Source organism: Petromyzon marinus, chromosome 37 (assembly GCF_048934315.1).
Source record: "Petromyzon marinus isolate PM22_M1 ecotype Great Lakes invasive population chromosome 37, UKy_Petmar_22M1.pri1.0, whole genome shotgun sequence".
NCBI lineage: Eukaryota > Metazoa > Chordata > Hyperoartia > Petromyzontiformes > Petromyzontidae > Petromyzon > Petromyzon marinus.
The window spans coordinates 16,866,304-16,885,303 of NC_133703.1; the positions used below are offsets into that span (position 1 = coordinate 16,866,304).

The 19,000-nt window shown below is 43.2% G+C and overlaps 1 protein-coding gene and 1 non-coding gene across 2 annotated transcripts; both read right to left on the bottom strand.

Moving 5' to 3' along the window:
• Positions 1–513: 513 nt before the first annotated feature.
• On the bottom strand, positions 514–16,273 carry LOC142930178 (dual specificity tyrosine-phosphorylation-regulated kinase 4-like). The gene is made up of 12 exons (XM_076072345.1): positions 12,880–16,273; positions 11,026–11,083; positions 10,371–10,519; positions 8,877–9,013; positions 8,347–8,487; positions 7,403–7,535; positions 6,812–6,893; positions 5,093–5,262; positions 4,550–4,610; positions 3,279–3,396; positions 2,159–2,527; positions 514–686 (listed from the first exon to the last, which is right to left on the bottom strand). The coding sequence occupies exons 2-12, from the start codon at positions 11,075–11,077 to the stop codon at positions 584–586; spliced, it is 1,515 nt and encodes a 504-aa protein (XP_075928460.1). The 5' UTR covers positions 11,078–11,083; positions 12,880–16,273; the 3' UTR covers positions 514–583.
• A 1,760-nt stretch (positions 16,274–18,033) lies between these two features.
• TRNAV-AAC (transfer RNA valine (anticodon AAC)) lies at positions 18,034–18,106 on the bottom strand. The gene has a single exon. It is a non-coding gene; the product is annotated as a tRNA-Val (tRNA).
• Between the last annotated feature and the right edge of the window lie 894 nt (positions 18,107–19,000).

Consider the following 19,000-nt stretch of genomic DNA (forward strand, 5'->3'; position numbering starts at 1 on the left):
TTTATAATTCTGCTCACTTTTCATTTTGCTTTCTTCTGCGCACGACCCTAACAAGTTTGGCTTAAATATCTGTACATAATTACTACATAATTTCTTCAAAATTTCCTACCAGCCCCATCCGCAGGAATGTGTTAAATAAAACAGGAATTTTTTTGGTTATACTTGAAATGTTTCCACCCGGTTTCAAACCAGCCGACCTTTTGCGTGTTAGGCGAACATGATAACCACTACAATATGGAAACTGCTTGACGAACATGTAACGTAGCAACATATTTCACTGAAATAAGTCGAAATGAACAATGTCAAATCATTAAATCATCAAGTTCATGAAGGCACATTTTAAGTCCACTTTAAATAAAATACGAATTGTTTTGATTTTACATAAAATGTTTCCACCAGGTTTCGAACCGCGGGGACCTTTCGTGTGTGAGGCAAACGTGATCACCACTACACTACGGAAACTGCTTGAATAACGCTTAACGTAGCAACATATTTCACTGAAATAAGTCGAAATTAGCACTGTAAAATCATTCATTCATTAAGTTCATGAAGGCATATTTTTACGTCCACTTTAAATAAAATGCTAATTTATTTTAGAAGACATAAAATGTTTCCGCCCGGTGACTTCTTTCTCCTTCTCATCATTGCCGTGATCTTTCTTGCTGGGACAGAGAGTGGGAGCCAACCTGGAAGAGAGACACGCGTTTGGTCGTCATGCCTCGTCCGCCTTTCACACATTCCATTTAATCACCAGAGATTCATCGTTTTGCCATACCAATGGGTGTGAAGACATAAATGAATAATTACTGCTCAACTAATTGGGGTTCACAAGACACCTGGGCCACCCTGTGCAATGCAACTCGACGGTCAAAGCATTTCCACGCTGAAAACGAGCAGCAGGGCCAGTGGTGAAAACTGAACATTCGCAGGACAGGGGCCAATCTATGTTGGAGGACCAATGTCGCAGTTTACAATTTGGAATCACGTCAGCAGAAAATTGCGGTCGTGTCTCAAGATGCCGCATGAAACGGAGGGACCAGGGAGTGGAGCACTTACGACAGAACCAACGGGCTGGATGGAACACATTCAAAATTTGGGATTTATATTTTTCCACGATGTAAAACAAAAGGCTGATAAGAGATTAGATATTGGCCATTTGAGATGTATTGCTACATGAGGAATACTGGCACCCAAAGTGGACTAAAAGGAGTGACCAACGCCGAAGTAACGAAAAAAAGGTTGCACGTGGAAGGAGTCCTCGTGAAGCAGGCATTGGTGAGAAGGAAGCTGGCACGATTTGGAAACATTTAGCATAGGCAACAGGCAAATCAAAAGCCAGAGAATGGCTTTGGTGCCAGAAAGAGATGCACTGCTTGAGCATATTGGCACGAGACAGAGGAAAGTTGAAACAAGTGGTGAAATGTGAAGTGGACACCTACAGGCTATCTACCCATGGTTCATGCTGATGATAATAAATAAAATGGATGATGGGGGTGATGAAATATTTACCGAAATATCCTCTGGATAATTGTGTAAGTAACATTTTTGTTAATTTTCGTAAAAATGTTAGCTTATACCAATATAGGACCCCTAAAAAACAGAATCCTCATGGTTATTCTTTCGAGAACAGATATTTTTTATTTTCTGATACAGAATATTTATCTTGGTGGTGGTAGTTTGACTGAAAGATGTACATGTATTACCCATACATCATGGACTGTATTATCACTTCGTGGGAAATCAGCAGTGGATGTTTTAAGGAGATATAGGTACAGTAAAACCTTGGATTGCGAGCATAATTCGTTCGAGAGACGTGCTTGTAATCCAAAGCACTCGTATATCAAAGCACTCGTATATCAGTTGTGATCACGTGACGCTCGGCAGACATATACGTTACTACTCGTATTGCAAGACTTCGCTCGTTTATCAAATTAATATTTATTTAAAAAATGTTGCTCGTCTTGCAAAACACTCGCAGACCGAGGTACCCGCAATCCAAGGTTTTACTGTACGTAGAATTCCACCAGTGGGTTAGGCTTAATGATGGAGGTGAAAATTGCCTAATGCTCATTTAAACAGGTACACACTTGGTTGTGGCTTAACGATAGCACAACCAACAAAAACATCCTTAATCATGCGCTTGCATGCGGAGACTCACTGTTGGCTCCTGGCTGTCACAAATTCTTCAACACTGCATCCCCCGGGAGTCACGAATTCCGGAGTCCCATCGGACTGCGAGTTGTCGTCCGACAGTTGTGACTCTGCTGGAGCTGGGTCCGCGTTGAGTGCCTGTGGGTCCGCGTTGAGTGCCTGTGGGTCTGCGTTGAGTGCCTGTGGGTCCGCGTTGAGTGCCTGTGGGTCCGCGTTGAGTGCCTGTGGGTCCGCGTTGAGTGCCTGTGGGGCCGCTGCCTGGCCAAGTGGAACGTCGACGCTTGGCACTGCAGCGCTGCCCTGCGTCTTCTCGCTGCCCCTCACCCAGTCGTGCTCCAAGGCCTGCTCAGGTGTGAGCCGGAGTGCGGGGTCCCACCTGCCAACATGCACGCGGGGGATCGTCAGGGCCCCCGTTGTCCACATTTATTCTGCTCATGAGGAGGGGATTGAGGCACACCCAATGAATTGCCAACCGTATCCTCCGTAGCATGCGTGTACAGTGTGTTCTCCAATAACGCGGTAGCTGCGTTCCTGAAGAACACCGTATTATGGAAACAAATCGCGCTGTTATAAATAACGTAGGTGAAAGCACAGTCCGCGATAACGCGTCAGATACGTACGCAGGCTGAACAAGGACCGAGGCGTGTGGGCAGCATTTAGAAGCATCCAGCAGCATCCCGCCTTTCGTGACGCTACGCCGAGGCAGCCGTGCAACCGCTGATTCCTATTAGCGTGACGTATTTCGGTTCACTCAGTCGCGTTATATCCGATTCGCATCGGCGTTGTAAAAATAAAGCGTTCCCAAATACATCCGTCACGTCATATCCAATTAGCGTTGCGAAAACACGTGTTATAGGAGAACAAACTTCATGTCGGACTTCTTTAGCACCGTACGCAGCCAACCGCTCTAATCGGGAGGTGTGGGGGATGGACAACAATCTAAACACGAAGGCAATTCTAAAGAAATGGGTTTTAAATCTACATTTCAAAGTGCACAGCTCCAATGGCTTCACGATAATCGCGCTAAATAATTTTACGAACGCACAAAAGCGAGAAACGTTGCTCTGATATGACAAAGTGCGCAACAGGTGATAGTAAAGTTTCATTCATGGAGTTGGGGCTCTTACTCAAGGCAGCCGCGAAGGAAGTTGAGTAACTCCTTGTCATCAGTCTCCAGCAGCGACTCCAGGGGTAAACTGCTCGGGACAATGACCTTGCCGTTGACAATTGGGCACCCATAGTTGTCTGTGTTTGTGAGGGAGAGAGGGAAAAAAAGAAGCAAGCGTTGGACGTAAACTGTTGTGGACGATTTACGAGAGTGCAAAGACTGACGGAGATCAGATATTGTACGCTCGAAATGCATTGCTCCAGGATTACTGCTGCATCGAAGCTTGACCCAAAGAGTGACCAACGTCAGGGGCAGAGCCACAGGGGGGGCTGGGGAGGGCTCAGCCCCCCCCCCCTGAAATTTTGGGAATGTCGGTAATCGGGATAACCGGATATCCGGCTGCTGCAAAATGCTGCAGGCTGCCCCCTTGTGCTGCCCTGCAGGCTGCCACCTTGCGCTGCCCTGCAGGCTGCTTAAGCGGCAGCCTTTTGAACTTATCGAACTTATTAGCCACATCAACGGCTCCGACCTATTAATAAACTGCGCGTTCAAATCCAATAAAATTTGTTTTATACATTTGTGGCGCCCATTGGAAAACATGAACGCTGGATATCTCAGAATACTGAAGTCAGCCCCCCTCAAAGTCAAAATCCTGGCTCCGCCCCTGACCAACGTAGAAGCAAAGACAGAAGGTTGCACGTAAAACAATTAACGTGATGATGCAGGCAGTGATGAGAATTAAACTGGCACTATTTGTCCACACACACACGCATCAGTGATTGGTGTCTAAAAGATGTGGCCACTATATTATTTTGGTTCTTTCTCTCTCCCCATTCGCCCCCTCCCCTTCCCCCCCCCCCCCTCTCTGAGTTATTTAACTGCCCTAACTCTGGCTTCTCTCCCACTTCATTAAAAAAACATATTTATTGCTGTGGTTGTCACGCCTGATGATGATTGCTTGTGTTGCAATCGAAACGTCGTGATTTAATTAATTAATTTGTATATATTCTTTATTATTATTTTTTCCCCATCTACGTGACTTTCCCGAAAGAACCAAAGAGCATGCGTCCCTGCAGTTGCGAAAACTTCAAATCTAGATTGATGTGGCCACTGCTTGAGAATATTGGCACGAGAGAGAGGAAAGTGGAGACATGCCAAAACATGCAGTGGACACCTACGGGCTATGTACCCGTGGATCGTGGTGATGATGGTGATGACGAGTACATTACAGGGACGCTCGTCTGACAAATGTGACGTCAAAAAATAGCAACCAGCGTTCACTCGACTCACCCATGGTAATGGTCCAGTTGAATTTTGTCAATATCATTGACATTGGTGGGAGACCCAAGATCTGCGAACATTTGAGATTGCATTCATGAGCTAATTTGACTGCGAGCACAGTTTACATGCAGTATAACTTTTAACATCCACAGTATGAATTGAAGGTGTTTTGCACAATTACTGCACGTGCTTTTGCTTATCTTAATATTTATATAGTAATTATATGAAAATCAACAAATATTGCCTTCATAACATGGGTCTGTCACAGTGGCAGTCTGTCTGGCATGGTCAGTAAACCCCCAATGGTAGCTATTCACATGAAGACGTACATTCTACATATGGATATTCTACATATATGTATTGGCATCAGGGCACCTTTTTTAACCAAGGCATGAGTCCAGAGGATGAAGACAGCTCCATGGAATTCCATGAATCGTACATTAAGTCCGTAACATTCTGTATGCCATTATTAACGAATTCGAGGATATAAGCTATGCCCTGCATTGCAACTAATTCGTAATGAATGTGCTTAGAATTTCCTGTTTCAGGCACCTTGATGGCTCGGCCAAGGAAATCCTTGTAGTTGCCGACGAAGAGGCTGCAGCCGAGGAGAATCTCTACAATCACGCAGCCCAGGGACCACATGTCTGCTGCGCATGTCACGTAAGGCAGCAGGAGCATCTCGGGCGCCATGTATGGCCATGTTCCAAAGGGTCCGGAAACTGCTCACCACACGCACATATCGGCACATTTAAGCACAGGGCATGGCTGGCTACGTAGGCCGTGAAAGACGTTCCACATACAAAGTGCAATACGAGAGTACACCCCGACGGTCGCCCATCGGTGGGATAGGCTCCGCCGCTTCAGCCATTAGCCAATCAGGTGGATGGGATCATCTGGGCCATAGTTCATAGGCGGAGCTCAAGGGTGCTCGTGGGGAACCATCTGGAGGGTTCATAAGGTGGGAGGGGGCGTGGCTAAAGGCGGGGCTTGGCGACGCGTGAGAGGGGTTAAATAAATAATAATAATGAAGAAGAAGAAGACACAAGTCCAGTGTCGTCGTCGTCGAACTGTTTTAATGCACACACGTTCATTTCATTCTATTTACCGGTCAAGTGGTGCCGCGATAGAGCGCTCGACTCACAGATTGCAAAGTTGTAAAATTGAAATCCTGATTAGGAGGCGATAAAGTTAAACACCTGAATAAGTGGTTTAAAGTGGTTGCACCATGGGGAAGTTGAATTTCCCCCATTGTCTCAGAGCCGCCAATACATGAATGCCACTCTTTGAGATGCTTTGTCTCGCTAGGTTAAGTGAGGACCTACAAATGCACTCGTGACAGCTACATTTGAACCCACTTCTGCTCGTTTAGGCTAAGTTTCGATGCGGCAGACCGTGGCGCTGTTTAAATACCAACTGCCAGTGCATAATAGGCTTTTTTGGGGTTGCATCGCGTAAATATAAATGTGTCGTTAAACCCGCCACCGCCCAACACAGCCAACTCGTAAGGTTTGTCAAATAAACAAAACATGCCAATTCAGTGTTTTCCACGGTTGGGAATTGAAAATGTGTTACAGGGAGTGTAGTGTAGTAGAGTCCTAATCACTATTCCACTACTCCAAAGACAAAAATTCCCCGTATAGCCTTAACAGGCTGTCGGGGCAAGTGCTGCTAACGAGCACATATTAAGGCCGGCACGGCAACACAGGAGAGAGGGTGGCCAGCATCATGTCCAGACGCCTTTGTCTACCCAGTGGCGATGTTTACAAACTGCAAGAGGTACTAATTTGAGGCTGAGTCGACCTAGAGGACGCCCAGGACCGGATCAGGCAATCGTCACTGGTGTTGGTCGTGAGCGAGAATCGAACCCCGTATGCCGGGTTTGAAGCACAGCACGCTAGCCGCTACCTTTCCACTCCCCACAAAGACAAAGATCCCCCGTATAACCTGTAACAGACTGTTGGGGCAAGTGCTGTCAGCGAGCACCAATGAAGGCCGGAATGGCACGAAAAGGACGGGTGGCCAGCACCACGCACGGCCGCCTTTGTCTCGCCAGTGGCAATATTCACACATCGAACTAGCTACTAATTTGAGGCTGAGTCGACCTAGGGGAGACCCAGGACCGGTTCAGATTATCGTCACCAGTGTTGGCCGTGAGCGGGAATCGAACTCCGTACGTCAGGTTCATAACGCAGCGATCTAACCACGACACGACCTCTCCCTACACTATTAACTCCACAGACACACCCAGACACAGGGGAAATCACTTACATGACTTTGTAACTTTGGCACTGATGCCAAAATCAGTGATTCTGATGTTCCCGGTTTTATGGTTTTTGACAAGGATGTTTTCCTGTAAGAAAAAGAAGTTGTGGCTCTTGTCAGAGGTGTTTGATGTGTACAGCTTTGAAGCATACAGGACGCAAGGTAAGACTACAATTTGCATATCGGTTGAAGGTCGTTCACTCATTCATTTATTCCTTAAAAATGTGCAGTTAACGTTGACATTTGTAATCATAGCTGCATGAGTGTTGTCACTATTATTAAGAATGTGAATTCGAATATTTAGCAAATAATATGCGGTTCGCTCTCAAGAAAGCAGAGATACGCAATGCCCTGCGTTTAAGCAAGCCTCGGCTATATATTTAGTGCATTTCTGAATTAGTAAATAGCATGCATTTCAAGAGTAGCACAACAAAGAGTCGCGTGGTCTTTGACTTCTATTTTGCGAGTCGCGAGAGTTCGTCCTGACAACCAGTTGTCTCAAAGCAATAATACAGAAGGACTGAATGAATGATGCATTTCGAATGAATGATGCATTTCGAATGAATGATGCATTTCGGTTATTTTGGGTTCACTCACTGGCTTCAGGTCTCCGTGCAAGATGGACTCCTGCTTGAGCTTGACAAGAGCCTTCAGCATGGCCTGAGTGTAGAGCCTGACTCTTGAAAGGGGAAAGTGCTTTGCGACCCTGAGCTGCTTTCTCAGGTCTTGACTACAACAAAAAAAACAGGACACCGTGAATGGTTACTGTAGGTATTTTCCTCGTGATCAATGCTCAGGATTGCTTAATGCGGTTAAGGCTTCTACTCACGTAAAAAAAAGGCAATTCTCAACTCTGCCAGGGGAATGATGATTAAACATGACCTGCTCATTGGGTTCAGATCAATATAATGGAGCCCCTTGCGACGGTTTCGCTGTTCCGCATGGTGCATGAATCCTGCTGACGGGCGGGATAGGGCCTTGTGGTAGCTATCAGCTTCATGTGCTGCAGCTTATGTCAGTTTGCTGTTTCTTTTATTTCCAATTATTATGCAAACATCTCATGTTAATTGGCTGGTTTTTATTTTTGCACAATTGTGCAACTCAGCTCAAATGTATCCCCTAAGGCCCAGGGAGCAATTGTAAACAGTTGTGTATGTTATTTATATTTGGAGTTTGAAAGTTTGTCTCCCTCCGTGGTCACGTGGACATTTTGTTCTGGCTCCTCTGGTTTTTTTCCCTCCACATTTAGAAACATGAATTGAGATGAAATTTTGATTGAAAGCTTTCGTGACTGCAGGGATTAATATTCTTTGGTTCTTTCGGTAAAGTCGCCACGTAAAAGGGAAACAATAAAATAATAAAAACATATTTTTATAAAAATAGATTTTACATTTTTTGTTTATAAAAAATATATATTTTTTTAATTATATTATTTCTTGGTTATTTCGGTAAAGTCACGTAGAAGGGCAACAATGAAATAATAAAATAAATGTTATATTTTTGGTTTATAAAAAATATATCTTGATGCGATTTCTTCTCACCCGACGAACTCCAGGACCATCGTAAAATGTCCCCTGAATATGAAGGTTTCGTGGAGTCTGATGATGTGGTTGTTTTCTAGATCCGTGGACTCCAGGGCCAGAATTATTTCCGGCTCGTTTTGCACGTCCGTTTGCCAGGTGCTGTGGGATAAAAAAAAATAGCCAACAAGAATAAAATATGATACTGCATTGGCAGTAGCGCACAAGGTAAAAAAACCGTCAATAAATTCATTAGTAACACTGACGGAACCTTTTTTGGCAATGGTCCGTCTTTGCTGACCTCCTCTTTGTTATGGAGATAAACCGTGAACCCATCTCACCACACTCTTGTTATTGCACGCTTAAGAGGCATGAGGATGTACAAAAACTAGGATGACCCCACCAGCAGAGCCCCCGAAGACAAGGCAATATGCTCTAATCCCGATTTGTTCTGCTTTCATGGAAAGTAACACTTGTTAATAATCTCACAAGTTATTGTTCTAGGCACACATCCAGATATAAATGTGGCTTTTTCCATCGTGCAATCTCACCGTATGCAGTGCTGCAGCATTTTCAAGGCCACTTTTTCTTTGGTCTTGTGATCCATGCAAAGCAGCACCTGGCCAAAACGCCCTCTGCCAAGTACCTTTAGTATCTGGTAACGGTACGCCAGGTGTTCGTTCATTATCTGCGACAAAATAACAGAAGAGTTAATTATTCAATGCGCCCTTATTCAGTCCTCAAACATTACTCAGTCTTAAAGCATCGCTCAATTAGTGCCCATTTAGTTATTGTTTTTTTTATTTTGTATCCAAACCGATAGAACAATGTCTGTGATGCTTGTGATGTATTTGCCAGATGTCTCATACCCCACACTGGACACCACTTGATCATGCTATGTAAAATGTGTCATAGACGGTCTCTCATCTCACACGCGTATAAGTATTCGCTCAGAGATTGGCAGAATGACATTAATTGTGTGTGTTCATTGGTATCCAGCTGAAGCCAACAACTCCACACGAAACAATTGTTATCAAGTATGCACATTAATGAGGATCTTTTAACAAATTTAACACATGGGCTTTGAACCATTATGATTCATGATTGAATTTTGGGTTATATCGACACGTGTGTAAAATGCCAATGTGTGTCACGCTCCTAATACCCTAATGCAGCCAAATTGATGCTTCAGTGCACTGGCATGTTTTAGAAAGCAATCCACAACATTGAACAACTTGGTACGATGTTTATATTCTTGGTTCTTTCGGTAAAGTCACCGCGTAGAAGGGAAACAATAAAATAATAAAAATATAAAAAAATAAAATTCTCACGACGTTTCGACTGCGACACAAGCAATCATCATCAGGTGTGAAAACCACAGCAAGAAAATTTGAAAAAAGTGGCGGGTTTCTTTTTATCGTTAGCACTTTTTTCAAATTTCCTTGCTGTGGTTTTCACACCTGACGATGATTGCTTGTGTTGCAGTCGAAACGTCGTGAGAATTTGATTGTTTTATATTTTTATTATTTTATTGTTTCCCTTCTAAGTGGTGACTTTACCGAAAGAACCAAGAATATGAATCCCTGCAGTCACGAAAGCTTTAAATAAAATTTTTACTTGGTACGATGTTTCACTGCTAATTACAAACAACACCATCAGACTATACAGAGGATCCCTGAGTTGAATCTTCCACGAAGCTCATAGTCCACCCTAAATTGCATCCGCACAAACCATGGCAGACGCCGATACCTGATGCACAAATGGAAAATTAAAAACTCTCCAGTAGTGTGCGCTTGTGGTCATCCAGAACAAACTGCACAACACAACGATGCAATGCCCGATCCACAAATACAAAAGGAGACATCACAGTGATATACTCCGCTACTCCTGATGCGGTTAACTGGCTTGACTGCCACCTGAATGTAAAATCGTATTTGTTTCTCTGCAAGTACAATAGCCATGCGAAAGACAATTGCCTGGGTTGTTTGGGTTTGCAGTGGGATGTGGACTTGTTGGAATGAACATGGACCACATTGGAGACTCACCGGAATGTAGTGGTTATTTTCGTCGTCGTAGCCATTATTTGCATGGCCATTTCTTACACCGCTAGTCTTAAAATAAAAAATATTTTGGTACGCCTGGATTTCTGTGCGTTCAAAAGAAGTCATCTTCTTTCGGAATCTATCCAAGATTTCTGCACCCAAACACATACACACATGCGTTAATGAATGAACACATTCATATATGTAACAGAATCGTAATATTTGTTTTTACTGAAGGAATCTGATGAGCTATAAAGCTCTTTTTAACAGATGTCCCGGAGGACAACACAAAAGCATGATAGGAGGACAAAGTATAGGAAAGCTATGCACATCACTTAAACAAAAATATACAAATCAAGTTTAAACTATTTTCTTTAACTTACCAGCTAAAGCCCACTGAACTATTAACATTTTTCAGTAGCTGGCCATAAATTACAACTCTACAAAGTGGCTTATCATGTGGACATTCATAGAATCACAAAGCAACTAAGGACTTATGCATGACTTCAAATGTGCGTGGTCTATTTAAACGCGTAGGACCGTTCAGGGGTTGACTCTGGCCACGTGAACTCTGCTCGAGTGAGTGTGCCATTGTCTTATTAAAGAGCCTGGCGGTATATCACGTGGCTCAAAGATGCAGAATCGAGTGGTGTGGAACCTTGTGGTGTGAAGCTTTTCCCTGCCTTCGAAGAGATGACTCCAGGCGCCATGATCGCCTGCCAATCACGAAACATTACAGAGACACATTTTTGTTGTTGTTTTTATTTTACAACGTAAGACCCGCTGAGCTACAGAGCCCTTTTTCAGAAGCGACCTGGTCACGAATGATAGCTCAGCGAAGTAGCGCATCATGTGCAAATTTACGGCAGCCAAATTCTCGAAACGCACGTTTCTAAATGTGGAGGCAAAAAATAATCGGAGACATGCGTCAGGGTTGGGATCAAACCCACCAACCTCCTGTATACCAGGCGAGGTTGTGAACATCTCCTAGCCACCGTGTCGGTGTATGTGCACGTCGTCATTAGTGGTGGCCGTGGGCAGAAATTGAACTCGCGTCGCTGGGTTTATTGTTATTGCTCAGTGTGCCAAGGCGCTACACTAAACCAACTCCCCATGTACATGTAAACACACCTAAAGACACGCAGACACATGGACAGAGAGATGCAAACACGGATTCAGAGACATGCGGAAGACCCTTGAATATCGTTGGGTTTATCGTTCGCGGTTTCGACGTTATCGAGCGTGTAACGTCTTAGTATACCAATTCAGCTATCGCGGGAGTGAGTTTTTGCCTTTTGCGGGTATACTGTACGAGTCAGTACTGTTGGCCGATACCATGGTGTGGAGCGGGCGAGGGACACCGGACAGTCAATGGCACCTTAACCTTTGAAGTGCAATCATCTCGCGGACATAGACAAAGACCCCCATGGAGCCTTAAGGGGCCGTCCATAAATGACGTCACGCGATTTTGTACGATTTTTGACCCCCCCCCCCCCAACTTCGTCACACAAAGTCAGACCCCCCCCCCCTCAAATATGACGTCACAAAGTTCTGCCCCCCCCCCCCAAAAAAAAGTGCTTCAAATCGCTTTAAACTATTGTCATTGTAGTGCGTATTTAATGTGGCGCTGCACTCTGATGTTGTAGCAGAAAACGTTTATTAAAAAGTCTATTTAATTAAGTAGAACGTGTTGTCTATATTTATTTAAAGTTGTGCATTTTGATGTGACGTCACATTTCTCAACCACCCCCACCCCCCTTCGTCACACATCGTCACAAATGTCTGACCACCCCCCCCCCCCTCTAGGTGTGTGACGTCATTTATGGACGGCCCCTTAACAGACTGTTAGAGCAAGTGGTATTTGCGAGCACCTATTAAGGGCAGCACGCCACGTGAGGGGGTTGGATGGTCAGCACCACGTCCGCCCTCCTTTGTCCCATTGATATAACTGCTGAACCCAAGCTATTGATACTTTGATAATTATTCTTGGTTCTTTCGATAAAGTCACGTAGAAGGGCAATAATAAAATAATGAAAATACAACATAATAAAATATGTTTTTTTAATGCTTTTTTATTCTTATTTTATTATTTACCTTCTACGTGGTGGTGACTTTACCGAAAGAACCAAGAATATGAATCCCTGCAGTCACGAAAGCTTTAAATCGAAATTTTGATATTTGCATTGGCTTTGTACTGTTCGCCTTTTTGGTGTTCTCTGGTCTTAGACTGGTGAGACAAGGCCATAAAGACGGCTCTCTCTGGTTGTAGGCCAATCAGTTTCAAACAAGGCCGTAATTATAATATATATTGGGGGGGGGGGGACACACATCACCACCTCCACAAATAATTCAACCGTCACCTCCACCACGAACACCACACTCATAATTACCATATTCACATCACCACCACTTACAACACTCGGCATAGAGCCGTTTCAACACCACCATCACCACAACAATCAACAGGGTCGATACAAACAGCATCGCACTGTCATTCAACGTCGTCGCTTACCTTGGACAAATCCCTCGTCGAGAAACTCCCAGAAACACGTTGGGACAGAGCCAGGATCTAGGGGGCGCTGGAGCGCGAGCCGCGTGCTCCCTCCGCCAAAGTTCAACGACGAATGACGCGCCAGGCTAATGACGTCAGAGGTGACGTCACGGCATCCGTTTCCTCACGCGTGGAGAGAGAGAGTCACGTGGCCTTCTGGTAATAATCATCGGCTTCTTGAGACGTCACTGAATGCCTCATGTCCATTCACATGGGGGGACTCGTGGGTCGCCACCTTGGTTTAAGTAAATCTTAATCCACCCATTAGATCGTTAGATAACAGTACAATGAATGTACACGTGTATGATATCTATATGGTGTGTGTCTATTATACGTGCTTGCATGTGTATATAATGCAAATGCGGTTACATATTATGACGATGCGTGTGTGCATATTACACGTATTAAAATAATCACACGGATGAATACGTGTTAAATTATTTTAATATGCCTATACATTCAACCCCCCCCACACACACACACACCACCATCGTATGTATACTGTAATTACATTGTAGTACGTGCACCTGCAATTGTTTTTGAGGGTATTAAATATGATTAATGTGTATTACATATAATATATTGTGTGCATAGTCACGACCTCTACTAACACGACCACTATTATTATCATTCCACTGCAATCATCTGTGTTTTTACCATCACTATCACTGCTATAACCGTCACCACCATCACCACTACAATCAACACGCTCAAGACAAACAGCATTGTACCATCTTCAGCATCATCATCACTTACCTTGTGAGTCCCATGGATTGAGATCAAACATAACAGGATGTGTATACAGTATCGTTTAATGTGCATCTATATTATGTACATGATGTAGTGTATATATATTATGTACTTCCACGTGCACATAACACAAATGCGGGCACATGTTACATATGATAGGAATACACATTTTGGAACAAACGTGTTTCATTCCGATTTAAAGCTTTCTTGACTGCAGGTATTCATATTCTTGGTTCTTTCGGTAAAGTCACGTAGAAGGGAAAAATAAAATAATAAAAATCAAACATTATATAATACATTTCTCACGACGTTTCGGCCATAACGCAAGCAGCCGTCCTCAGGTGAAGAAACAGAGCTGTCGGAAAGACAGCGTCCTAATGAACACTGCTAAGCTTGGCAGCGTATTTCAAGCTGGGTGGGAGGAGCAGAGCGCCTTGACAAAGGAGTTTACATATCAACAGAGGAATTTAGCATATTGGTGGAAAATGCAGATATGGGGTTAGTCACTCCTTGTGGAATGTCTAGGCGGTGGGGGGGTCTCAAAGTCACATTATGCTAGTGTATTTTGTAGGATTAGCAGTAATACAGAGAGAGATTTTAATAATAAAAAATTGCAACAGCCCAAACCACCACGTATAAAGCTCGTGCATTATGTGGAAAATAAAAAAGGGGAGTTTCTAAAGAACTACACATACCCTACTCCCATACAATAAACCGATGTGAAAAAAAACTAAATATAAACTACATCAATATAATCAATGTACTCAATATACTCTCCAATAAGCTGAGCTGTTAACATTAAGTAACTGGGTATATGCTACACTATATAATGACTAATGCCTACCACTTAAAATTATGATGTTGCATCACATTCTCTCTCATCACTTCACTCTCATCACTTTGTCTCTCATAACATTCTCTCTCATCACATTCTCTCTCATCACTTTATCTCTCATCACATTCTCTCTCATCACATTCTCTCTCATCACTTTATCTCTCATCACTTTATCTCTCATCACTTTATCTCTCATCACTTTATCTCTCATCACTTTGTCTCTCATCACTTTATCTCTCATCACTTTATCTCTCATCACTTTATCTCTCATCACTTTGTCTCTCACCACTTTATCTCTCGTCACTTTCTCTCATCACTTTGTCTTTCATCACTTTGTCTCTCATCGCTTTATCTCTCTCATCACTTTATCTCTCATCACTTTATCTCTCATCACTTTATCTCTCATCACTTTATCTCTCATCACATTATCTCTCACCACTTTATCTCTCATCACTTTATCTCTCATCACTTTATCTCTCATCACTTTATCTCTCATCACTTTATCTCTCATCACTTTATCTCTCATCACTTTATCTCTCATCACTTTATCTCTCATCACTTTATCTCTCATCACTTTATCTCTCATCACTTTATCTCTCATCACTTTATCTCTCATCACTTTCTCTCATCACTTTATCTCTCATCACATTATCTCTCATCACATTATCTCTCATCACTTTATCTCTCATCACTTTCTCTCATCACTTTATCTCTCATCACATTATCTCTCATCACTTTATCTCTCATCACTTTATCTCTCATCACTTTATCTCTCATCACTTTAACTCTCATCACTTTATCTCTCATCACTTTATCTCTCATCACTTTCTCTCATCACTTTATCTCTCACCACTTTATCTCTCATCACTTTATCTCTCATCACTTTATCTCTCATCACTTTATCTCTCATCACTTTATCTCTCATCACTTTATCTCTCATCACTTTATCTCTCATCACATTATCTCTCATCACATTATCTCTCATCACTTTCTCTCATCACTTTATCTCTCATCACATTATCTCTCATCACTTTATCTCTCATCACTTTATCTCTCATCACTTTATCTCTCATCACTTTATCTCTCATCACTTTATCTCTCATCACATTATGTGGGGTGTGTGGGTTGTGTGGGGTGTGTGGGGTGTGTGTGCGTGGTGTGCGTGGGGTGTGTGTGTGGGGTGTGTGGGGTGTGTGTGCGTGGTGTGCGTGGGATGTGTGTGTGGGGTGTGTGTGTGGGGTGTGTGTGCGTGGTGTGTGTGTGCATGGTGTGTGTAGAGGTGGTGTGGTAGGCGGTTCCAGGATGGCCACGTCTTGGGGTCCAGGGTCAGGTGTCCGCCTCGTCCACTCCGAGTGACGTCATCCCCCAGTGACGTCACCTGTATTGGGCACAAACCCAGGCGCGGCAAGGTTTATCAAGGGCCAGAGCACCCGAGACGAAGCAAGGTGTGTCGCTCGTGTGCCCTGTGATTTGACCCCACTGACCCGAGCTGATCACTGTTACAACGCTGTGGGGGATCACGATATAATTTTCTCCGATACCAAGGTTCTTTGCAAACCCACGGGCTTTTATCAGAGATTTGTTCATGAAGCAATTCAGATCTACAAACACAGACACAATTTCAACCGAGAGGGTGGTTTCAAATTAAGCAACCATTGGAAATATGTTCTAAATCGAACTAAACATTAAACTAATTTCAATGGTACAGTATATTTTTCAAGTAGTGGTACCCCAAACTTTCGCAGCTCTTATAAATTCCCCCTTTTCACACCACCATCAATAGGTATACTCCCCCTCCCCCCTTCCCCCCCCCGCGCCAAACGGCAAGTCCACCGGCACGTACACCACCTCTTTCCTAAAATCCGCCAATCAAATGCTAATTTTTATGCTAATTTCTTTGTTTGCTCGCACACAGGTCCGATGTCTGAGCGTGGTTGTGTTTCGCTAAAGTCTCCTGTTTGATTAGTACTAGGTGCCTCGGTGAATGTATATGCTCTAACTTTAACACAGCTATTTCTGTGACCAGTTACAAGCTAATCACTCAGCTATTTCAATGCTAAATTCGATGCTAATTCCTATGTCAAGGGGTACCTCTGCGGATGTGTATACTTTAACTTAGCTATTTCAATGAGCCATTTCAATGCTAAATTATATGCTAATTCCTTTGTCAAGGCGCTTGGTCTTTTTCTTCTCACACAGCTTAAAGGTCGTGATCTAAGCGTGGCTTCTTCCACTCCAGCGCTAATTCCTTTGTCAAGGGGTACCTCTGCGGATGTGTATACTTTAACTTAGCTATTTCAATGAGCCATTTCAATGCTAAATTATATGCTAATTCCTTTGTCAAGGCGCTTGGTCTTTTTCTTCTCACACAGCTTAAAGGTCGTGATCTAAGCGTGGCTTCTTCCACTCCAGCGCTGTCCTCCAGACAGTCTCGTCCCTTCACCTGATGAAGGCCGCTTGTGTTGTGGCCGAAACGTCGTGATTTTTTGTTATTTTATTTTCACCTACGTGACTTTACCCAATAGAATCAAAGAGTATGGATCCTAGCAGTCACGAAAGCTTTAAATCTAGAATATTTTGTCTTTTCTGATACAGAATGTTTATCTTGGTGGTGGTAGTTTGACTGAAAGATGTACATGTATTACCCATACATCATGGACTGTATTATCACTTCGTGGGAAATCAGCAGTGGATGTTTTATGGAGATATAGGTACAGTAAAACCTTGGATTGCGAGCATAATTCGTTCCAGAGACGTGCTTGTAATCCAAAGCACTCGTATATCAAAGCACTCGTATATCAGTTGTGATCACGTGACGCTCGGCAGACAAAGCATATACGTACTACTCGTATTGCAAGACTTCACTCGTTTATCAAAATGTTTCCACCCGGTTTCAAACCAGTGATCTTTCGCGTGTTAGGCGAACATTATGACCACTACACTACGGAAACTGCTTGAAGAACATGTAACGTAGCAACAGCTTTCACTGAAATAAGTCGAAACGAACAATGACACATAATTAAATCATCAAGTTCATGAAGGCACATTTTACCTCCACTTTAAATAAAATGCTAATTTATTTTGTAAAACATAAAATGTTTCCGCACGGTTTCGAACCGGGGACCTTTCGCGTGTTAGGTGAACGTGATAACCACTACACTACGGAAACTGCTTGTCAAACTTGTGAAATTACAACACACTTCTCTGCCATAGGCCTATGCCAACGATGAAGAATCATGAATTCATCATCTTCATGAAAGCACATTTTCCGTCGAATAAAAAAAATATACGATTTTTTTGTTATACTTTAAATGTTTCCACCCGGTTTCAAACCGGGGACCTTTCGCGTGTTAGGCGAACGTGATAACTACTAAACTACGGAAACTGCTTGAAGAATGTGTAACGTAGCAACATATTTCACTGAAATAAGTCGAAATGAACAATGTAAAATCATTCAATAATTAAGTTCATGAAGGCATATTTTACGTCCACTTTAAATATAATGCTAATTTATTTTGTAAAATATATAATGTTTCCCCCCGGTTTCGAACCGGGGACCTTTCGCGTGTTAGGCGAACGTGATAACCACTACACTACGGAAACTGCTTGTCAATCTTGTGAAGTTGCAACACACTTCACTGCCATAAGCCTATGCCAACAATGAAGAATCATGAAATCATCATCTTCATAAGGGCACATTTTACCTGCACTTTAAATAAAACACGAATTTTTATGGTTATACATAAAATGTTTCCACACGGTTTCAAACCAGGGACCTTTCACATGTTATGCCAACGTGATAACCGCTACACTACGGACACCGCTTGCATCCCTGTGCTGTAGCAACATAGTTGAACGACATGAGCCTATTCCAACTAAGTTAATCACAAAAAGATAATCTTCACAAGCGCAAATTTGAAGTGCACTTCAATTAAAAAAACACAAATTTGTCTTGTAACAAATAAAATGTTTACTTATCGCTTCACACGGGGCAATATAGGGCGTGTCTCGGGAAATCTAAATCGCAAAGTTAAAGTCTTTATAGTTTTGAACTCAGCACCGATTTTCATCGGATCTTCAATGGTATAAACATGTAGGCCAGCATGGGACGTAGCCGCAGTTGGTTTTATTTATTTTTTTACGTGAAAATCCGTGAACTGATTAAGAATCGCAGTGCAAATCGATCACGGAGGTTCGTTTCGTTATTTTCTTATTTTCACGGGCGCCGGACGTGCTGTTTCATGTTGCCCTCTTGGTGGGCATGTGGAGTAACGACTACAACGTCTTCAACGCGTGGTTACGCCTGCCGTCTGGTAGACGTGCACAGCTACAGGCCACCAACAAAAACAACAATCGCCACTCGCTACTAAGTGGCGGTGATATCACCACGGCTCTTGTGCCGGGCTATGTGCACGTTAAGGCCACGTGAAGTGTCGAAAGGCCCGCCGACAAGAGGTCACGGGGGGCAGACCCAACAACAGGTGCCGCATGAGTCGA